The sequence below is a fragment of the Hemicordylus capensis genome, chromosome 1, assembly GCF_027244095.1.
Source record: "Hemicordylus capensis ecotype Gifberg chromosome 1, rHemCap1.1.pri, whole genome shotgun sequence".
Lineage (NCBI taxonomy): Eukaryota > Metazoa > Chordata > Lepidosauria > Squamata > Cordylidae > Hemicordylus > Hemicordylus capensis.
In genome coordinates, this window is record NC_069657.1 from 180525723 (window position 1) to 180535056 (window position 9334).

Here is a 9334-nt window from a genome sequence, read left to right on the forward strand (position 1 = left end):
TCTCTTTAAAACCAACAAACAAACCCACCAACCTGATATGGATGTGCTTTTCTGATGCCCAGCCCAGTTGTGGATTCTGACCCAACCAATTGATAGAAAGTATTCTCCTTCAGCCAATTATGCTTTGCTTTTAATTGTTCTTATTTTGACTTCAGACAAATTTTGAGCTCCGAGTTTAGTGAGTTTAGATATGTGAGAGAGAGTGAAATGCCAGAAAATCCAGTTCATTGTACAGATGTTCAGCTTCTCTGTGTAACTCTGTGAAAATCCAGTATGACAAGTTATCCCTATTATTTCTTTTTAAAATGATTATTTTAAAATCTCTTAAAAGGAAGTGGTCCATACTGGATTAATAATAAACTAACCTTTCTTCTGGTTTTACTTTTTACAGCCACTCCATATCCTGGTGGATTCAAATGTTTCACCTGTGAACAAGCAGTAGACAACTACGAATGCAACCAGTGGGCTCCAGATATCTATTGTCCAAAAGGTAAACAAGCTGCCTTTTGCAAATCAGCACATTCTCAGAAAGTGTGTCTGTTCTAGGAATGGTTGGAGAACCTACTGCAGAATTTCTTCCAATGAACCATCCCTAAAGAGTCACCTGTATTTAATCTGCCATATGCAGGTCACAGACTACACAAAGTGAGCAGAGGTTGGAATGGAGAAGGAGAAATGAAGGGAGATGGAAAGGAATATGAGCAAGAGAGATTCTGTAATAAAGGGAGGGGCTGATGTCCTCTCCCCGTCTCCCGTCCCTCCAAAAAATCACTACCTTGTGCATGAAATGTCCTGGGCCTCTGTGCGAGAGTACCAATATAAATCGGTTCTTTTGTAGTTGGATTGCAAATGGTTATAACCACATTTGCTTAATGCTCCATTCAATAAAATACAACCCAGTGAACAGCAGCAATGACTTCTAAAGACATTTTCCAGCTTCAAAGAGACATGAGTTTGGACATTAAAGCAGAGCAACTAATTGGGCTGCACGACAGCTTACAATTTTGAATGCATGTTTTCATTACTCCCTTTGATTCATTAGCTCATCTTATAATCTACCTGCTTTTGATGGTCTAGTGGAGATACACTTGCCACAGTTCGGCTTTTATTAAAGCTCTTATTGTTTTATCTGCTTTGAAAGATACCAGGAATCTTTTACATGTTGCCACAGCAGGATTGCTGTGTATTTACAAAATATGGGATTTGGAGGCTAGAACTGACCAGGTGGAAAATCTAATCCATCTTTTATCTTTTCAACAAAGGCTCCAAAATTTGTTTAGATTGAACTATTTGATAACATTTATTCACCTAGCTTATTTAGCCTACAACCATTAAAGATCACGGGAAACACTGGACTTTGCAGTTAGACATTTGCCTTAGCCAGAGTTGGGCTCAGAGTTGGGGGTTACTTGGACTTCTTTTCCAGAGATAATTTTGAAAGAATGAACATGTAAAGTTATTTCAGGATAGCAAACTTTCGAAGCATGCTGCTCTTTTGGACTTTTCAATCAAAACTCCGCTGTTTCTAAAAGGAATTTTCATTGACACTGAATTTTTTTCTTGGTAGGAAAATCTTTAAAGATCCAGCTTTATAGTAATTTTCCAAAGGGGTGGGGTGAGAAGAGAGAGGAAAGAGAAATGTTCAAGTGTGCACAAGCAGAAAATCTTTTGTGACCTTCCCAAGATTTTGGTTTGGCACACCAGTGTTGAAATGGAAGCGCAGGTATCTTGAAGAAAGGTGTATGGAGATTTTGCATACCAGCAGTGTTCTTTCCTGCTCTGTGGACTGTGTAACCCCCATCCTTGCCCATTATTCCCCACATCTGCCATGCAGACAATAGAGGAATCAGAGTTGGCTGCGCACAAGTTCTTTAGGATTTGCCAGGATTGGCATCCTGAATGAGTTCAACGAGGATCTGTAAAACAAAACACCAAGCAGCATTGCTCTAAGAGAGACAGCACAGATGTAATTATGTCCTATGATTTTGTCAGCTTCTGTTACTATAGGCAATGTAAGATTTTGAAGAAATGAACAGATGAATGTTTCTTGTACATGATAAAGTAGAACTTGGGTTCATCCTAATAAATTAGAACTTGGCCTAGGACTGACAAAATAAAGCTTCACAGTACATAACATGCTGATTTTTTTACCACAAGATTGGTGATGATGTCCACTAGCTTACATGGCTTTTAGGAAAGGAGCAGAAGAGGTCTTCTGGTCTACACGCAATCTTAGTAGGGAAAGGGCCAAAAGTTCCCAGATTATCACAATTAGGTGCACATCTCTGATTTAGGTAGTCTCCCTTGTTGCTCCACAAGATGACTCGTGACAGGAAAACCTGTCCAAACTCAGATTCTCTTTATTGCCTTGGCAGACACAAGATACTGCTATACGCAACACATACTGGAAGCTAATGGAAATAGCGTATTGGTTACTAAGCGTTGTGTAGCGCTGGAACATTGCCTGTCTACAGGATGCGTAGATCTCCCCCATGAAGGACGTAAGGTGAGAAGCAGAATTTTATGTTCATTTATGCAGTTAAGTAACTTCCAACTGTGGCCGGTTTTTTGGTCAACCAACCGGTATAATTCACACACAGAATTGCGATGTTTGACAATGCTCTGGCAGTTTCTTTCTTAGCAGTTTCTTGCAGTAAGATCCTGCAATATATGACCTTTGTGAATGCAAATTGACTATGCAAACCTTTCCTGAAACACTTTGGCTGGGTTCTCCACCCTCCAAAAACAATATAGGCATAATAAAATTGTTTCTGGACAGTATGCTTCAGGCTGGAGGTGAGGATAACATTGCATTTTACACACACACACCCCAAAATAGGGCGTGGGCACAGGAATTCTTGACTTAAAAAAATAAAAATTAAACAGCAGTGTCCTATACGATCTGCTCTGGAATGTCCCCTCAATTTGAAAGTGGCTGACCATGTGGCATGGTAGAGAGGGATGCTGTTTGAGTAGTGTACACCCAAAATGCCCTTGGAAGGGCAGGACATGCTTCTTAGACTCTCGGCCTGTGTAAGAATATTTTATTTTAAAAGTCTCTAGCTATTTAACTATAAGCTTGTATGAATTCTGTAGAGCTAATGTTAGAAGTCGTGAGCAGTGTTACCTGTAACAGGGATTCCCGTGTGGTGTTGACTACAACTCCCATAATCCCCAGCCAAAGGCCATTGCAGCTGGGCATGCTGGTAATTGTAGTCAACAACATTTGGGAAACCCTGTCACAGGGAACATGGATTGTGAGTAGTGTATCATCCCAGAGGCTCTGTTGGGTGACAGAGGTGCCAGCACTGGGATGTTCTGCCACACTCCTCCAGGAAACGTAAAGGTTTTTCCAAGCTCAGCCAGTGAAGTGGTCAGAATGAAAAGTGATGCAGCTAGGAGTAGTGGGAGGCAAAGCATCAGACAGCAAGATCTTCTCCTGAAAGAGCACCATTTTGAGCAGTGGAAGAGGGGTCCCTCATGGGCTGTGCAAAGCAGTACCTCCCTTCAGTGAGGTGAATCCCTGTCTCTGTGAATAGGAGCTTGATGGGCAGGGACCCGGAGTTCCTGGAGAGCAGTGGGTGGCAGGGCTTGTACCCTTTTGAAGTGATGGGGTCTGGGATTCCAGTTCAGATGTCATGCTAGTTGTTTCCTTTTTTAATCCACAGATGAGCCTTTATATCAAATCAATATTCTTTAATTTTAGAGAATTGTGGAAGAGTAGCATGTTGAAAGCATAAAATATGTGTGGAAACCTCCCCGAGGAATTAAAATGATAATTGTACAAGATAAAAGACAATCAACATGGCTAGACGTTTTTATGGTAGGCACTAATGTTTTGGGGAAGAGTTTGTTACATCTGTATCCAAAGATGTAAAGAGTTACATCTGTATCTAATTATTGTAATTATATTATGTGTTTTAATCAAAGTATGTTTTTTTTAAAAGTAGCAAAGATTTGCAATTTATGCAGATAATGTTAAATAGGAGGGAAAACTACCTGCCCACATTTAGCCTCCTCCCTCTCCCCAGTATAAAGGACTGTTGCTAAGTATCATGTTATATATTTATCACACTAAGGGCTGACTACATTTTTATACACGCAAACACACACACAAAGACAGACAAGTACCAGTGACTTTTTAAATAATGGAAACACAACCTCAAATGTGGAGGATGGTGCTTCACTAGAGGTCTACAAACTTTGATTGTCCGTGATGGAGTGGGGTTTCAACTCGAGGGAAGGCGGCAAATCCCAGTTTCCTCCCAAACTCAGGAGCTGGATCTCTGCCCCTCCCCACCTCCCAGTGTTGGCAGAAGGGGTGGGCTTTTATGCTTCTGTGCTTTCAGGGCATTTGGATAATCTTGGAAAACAGGCATTAAACAAGCTCTAGACTTCCTGTGTGACTCTGGAGGCTAGAACTTGTAGCTTTGCCATTCCTTCTCTGAAATGTTCCATGCAGCTTGGGAGCACAGCTTCAGTACAGGTTTCTGTTCTTCTCTAGTGAAGAAGACTGGGATTTGTTGGTGATGGGTTTCAAAGGTACTTGGAACACCCCAAAACCCACAAAAGTGACAAGACCCTGGAGACCAGCACTCCTTTCCAGAGATCTCTGGAAAAGAGTGCTTCAGAGATCAGAGCCCTGAAGGCATTTTAAGTGTCAGAAGGCAACAGCAAAACTATAAACTCCAGACTCCCTCTCCTGAATTAGGAAGAGAGGGTGGGCCCTGACATTTTGGCACTGGCTTTTTGAGGTGCTTCCATGTCTTCAGAACAAAAAAAGCCTAACCTTTTCTTCAACCCTAGGGGTTAGAGGTCACATGGTTCGTTGCAGTTCTGACCTTCTCTAAAGTACTCTACAACTGTCAGCATGATCTGTATTCCACTCCGCAACTCTCAAAACTGGGAGGAAGTTTGGGCCAGAGAGTAGCACAGCATTCGTCACTGTCGATTATTGATCCCAGGCAGTGCTTAACCTCTTCACTGCTTATCAGTTCTTGCTCCAAATTTGCAAGAAACATTATTTTAGAACCCTGAGGAGGAATGAAGCTGCTTGAGGGCAAGATTTGGAATGGAGAAAACAGGCATGGAAAGCATGAAGTGACTTCTCCCTCCCCCACAGCTTTTGTGCTCTTAATTCCTCAGACCTGAAGTGATTGTTCATTTAAAAGCCACTACTGACAATTGGTCACACATGTTTGCATGTAATGTGTAGTTAGTTCCTCAATCCAAAGGTTTAAATAATTTTCACTTATCTTTCTTTCAGGTCTGCACTTCTTGCTGTGAAGGAAACATCTGCAACTTGCCATTACCCAGAAATGCTAGTGATGCAATATTTGCAACAACTACCCCCATAAATCACACACAGAGACATTTCCAAAGTGCATCAGTAACAATGTTGTGTCTCCTGTTCATCTTCGCTACGTAGATGTCTTAGGATAAGGAGCCAGTTATACACCAGGGAAAGCAATCAAGGATGAAAATATTTATGTATACATATTTGACCTTAATTTAATATATGTTAAATAGTTGTTTTTTTAAAAAACTTTACTTTTTTAGTGACATTTTAGCTTTGGTTCATTCAAAAGCCATAGGGCAGCACCCTAAGTTAGTCATGACTAAATCTCATTTATATTAATGGGACTTTAGTCATCACTAATTCATCTGATAATTTGGTTGCTGCTTATAGTTTCTGGTCTGTACGTTTATAATTTGAAAGCAGGGGAAGTTTGTTGCAATTCTGATATTTTGAAGGGAATTGCTTTTGTAGTCATCAAAGAATATGTGGTCATTTAAATATTTGATTGAAAGAATATATCCTTCATTAAGAAAATGTATCTGAAGTTGTGCAGTCACAATAATTCCAGTTGAGCAAGAGAGCGTCAGGTTAGAAGCTCAGCTGAGCCATCAAAAGTCCACTAAATAGGCTTTCGATGGATCAGCTGACAGCCCTAAAGAAATACTAGTTGATGAATTATATTGGTTTTAACATTCTGCATAAATGTGCATATAAATAAAATAATGATTTTGATCAAGAAAGCATTTTTAGCTGAAAATTCTCTTCTGCTGGAGAAAAAGCCTCTTCTAAGATGATTCCTGTAAGCCTTGGTTTTTGAATTTTTATTTAAAATACTTGAGGTTAAAAAAAATCCACTGTCCAATTAATCTGGATCACTTTTAAAATCATAATTCTATTAATTTCCTCTTACCAATCAATAGACTAAAGCTGTAACATGCATACTAAGAAGTAAATTCCATTGGGTTAAGTGGAATTTATTTCTGAGTAATTTTGTGTTTAGCACTGCAATGCATCTGTTGTGTTGCTATGTAACTTATAGAGGCTTTCCCGTTAACTTCCATATCTAAAGTAAGTCTACATTGCACATTCCCGTTCATGGCCTTGTGAACTTCTTCCTGCTTTTAAAGTGAATGGATTGTGTGCACTTGTATCCCTTAATGCTGAGGATTAGACAACCCTGGCATTTCAGTAGGACCACTCTAAAACAAGTATGAGGATTCAGGCTTAATCAGACCTTTCTCAGAAAGCTTTATTGTAGACAAAATTCTTATTTTCTATAAAGAAATGCCTCAGTTGAAACCTTTTAGCTCTTACCGGCTCTGGCAATACTTTTGACTCACAATGTGGCTTATTTTACTGTAGAACACAATCTTTATTTTTGTACGATATCATCAGAATAGATAAGCTATCATTCATGAAATGCTCCATTTATAAGCAACTACTGGTGATGCTGCCCTTGTGTCTCTGATAACATATAATGTATTTTTTTTAAAAAACAAACTATCTTCAGTGTTCTCCACCCCAAACAAAAAACCCATTTTGCTCCCATTTCATTGGAGAAAACAGCGCTGGTAAGATTGCCATCAATTCAACTATATCCCACTAGCTGAAGCATAGAAGTTTGATGGAATTTTATATACCATGTACAGACATATAATCATACATCAGGGTGATTTTTATGAGTTGTTTTTGGCTAACATTGATCACTGGGGAACCTGCACTTTATCAAGTTACAACACAGATTCATGCTCTTAAGTAAATTATGTGTGTGAGAGTGTCAAACAGTGGGGGGAAGCTATTTAATGAAATGTTCTCTAAAAAGGAAGACCATTTTTGGTAGACTCCTAAGTGCTTGATTAAAATCCCTTTCCAAAACAAACCCACCATCTACTTTCCCTATAGTATATAAGCGAATATCCTAAAACATCTACCTAATCCAGCCATTTTACATGACGTTATGAGCTGTCATATTGATTGTAATGCAGAAAGTAGGAGTTTGTTTCGTTTGTAATGTGTGTGTGAATCTGCTCAATCCATTGAACGTAATGAGGTGAACCGCGTATGCTGCAGTTTCATGCATATGCATACATAGTGCATACTGGGCTCTGAACTGGGTTTATGGGGACTGTCTGGAAATAGTTTCCTCTGATTTCAGTAGAACAATTTCCCCATAGTTTTGGTCCAATGTACATTCCAGTGGGCAACTGGGCCTCTTGCTCAATGGTCAGGGTCAATTCCTTGGCAACAGGATGCATTGACACTCTAACTGGATCCAGGCTGCTAATGGAAGTTTGGGGTGGAGAGCCAGCCTTGCAGTAGTGAACCTGAATTGTCCCCTTTGCTAAGCAGAGTTTGCCTTGGTTTACATTTGGATGGATAGCTACGTGCGAGCACTGTCTGCTGCAAGATATGCCCCTTAGGGGAATGGGCCATAGCTCAATGGTTCAGTCCCTGGCATCTGCATGTAGGGCTGGGAGAGACTCTTCCCTGAAACCTTGGAAAGCCAGTGCCAGTCAGTATAGACAGTACTGAGCTAGATGGACCAATGGTCTGACTTGGTATAAGGCAGCTTCCTATGTTTCCTATGAAAATTCATTTCACTAAGTAATGAAATTACTTCATGAAATGAACTCACTTTCATTAAGTCCCATTGAAAACAAAGGGATTTAATTTAGTTGTGACTAACTTGTTTGGCCTTGAATGTTTGGCCCTGTTCAGATATTGCATTGTATTTGCATACTGATGCCTATACACCTCTTCATGTATTTGTGTGAATGGCTGTACATGTATTCATTTTTAAAGTGAACCTGGATATAGGTCTTCTCAAATGTAGGGTACAGATAGGAAATGTATCATTATACATGTGTTGAATGCAATGTGTCCATGCATACAGAGCTGTATATGCATATGCTGTACATCAGTAGGGCTGGTTCTCATGATCAAAGCTGCTGGAGGATGTTGGGTGGTGGATGGAGGCAGCGGCACATGTGCTCCTAATTCCTGGCCATCTGCATGTTGAAGATGACCAGGAAGTGATCATGTGGAAGGGGTAAATTGTGGTTGGTCACCATGGGCAACCAACACCAGCAATCTTAGATTTGAAGTAGGGTTGCCAATGTTGGTTGCCATATTGATCAACCAAGATTGATCCCTTGTGCAGGATCATTTCACAGTCATTTTCACTTCACAGGGAACCAGGAACGTGCGTGCTTCTTTCTCCCTCCACCGCCCGATGTTCGGTGACAGCTTTAATCATGAGAAATCCCCCCTTCGTACACGGATATGTACACATACAATATGTGAATAGGGCTTAGGTAAGGGCTAATTTGAGCTGGAGAGGGACCATTAAAATTTGCTTCAGGGAAATGTGTTTAGGTATTAGTAAAGTCTATGAAACGACTCCCAGAAAAACTGGAATGACCGGCTTCTCGATTTCTGCCAGAAAGGCATCCCTAAAAGCCCATAAACCTTCTCCATAATTAAAAACATAGATGTACAAATGCAGCCATCATCCCTAATAAAGTTGGTGGTGCTGTGCCAACCAGTATAGGTAACGCTCAGACAAGCTGAGAGTTTCCATGGTAACCCCCAGGCACACAATACTAGTTTGTAAACGTAACCCTTCCCTCCCCTCAAAACCCAGAGGACTGTATAGTTTTCTTTCCAGAAGGAACAGAATGTTGAGGGCAGACGTGTAAAGAGAAGAAGAAATGAAAATGTAGCTTGGTTGGCCTGTTCAAGCTTTCTCTGATCCCAATTAAACCCACAAAGAGAATTTCACAGAGTTCTTAAGGGCCCTGCCGTATTTGCACCTAGTATGTCAGGGAAGAGGGACTTAGGGGACTAGCATGCATCTCCTGACACCCATTTATCCCTTTCCCTCAAACTCTTTCATACAACACCAGGTCAGTAAGGTTAAAATATCCCCTTCCCGTGCTGTACTTCTCAGATTTTGGGCCAGCTTTTAACCTCTGGCACAACACAGAGTAGGATGGTTTAAACACTATCAACTCCATCTCTAGCAATATGTAGAAA

General features: G+C 40.5%; 1 protein-coding gene across 6 annotated transcripts in view; it reads left to right on the top strand.

Moving 5' to 3' along the window:
- LYPD6 (LY6/PLAUR domain containing 6) overlaps positions 1–6039 on the top strand; it is an 89601-nt gene extending 83562 nt beyond the window's left edge. For 5 of the 6 annotated variants that reach the window (XM_053287055.1, XM_053287056.1, XM_053287054.1 and 2 more), the window contains 3 exons: positions 392–490; positions 2376–2506; positions 5267–6039. In XM_053287055.1, coding sequence (XP_053143030.1) covers positions 392–490; positions 2376–2506; positions 5267–5428 — 392 coding nt within the window. In that variant the 3' untranslated portion in view covers positions 5429–6039. Of the gene's footprint in view, positions 1–391; positions 491–2375; positions 2507–3706; positions 3824–5266 lie in introns of all 6 variants that reach the window. The other variant, XR_008314160.1, reaches the window with a different exon arrangement.
- The last annotated feature ends 3295 nt before the right edge of the window (positions 6040–9334 follow it).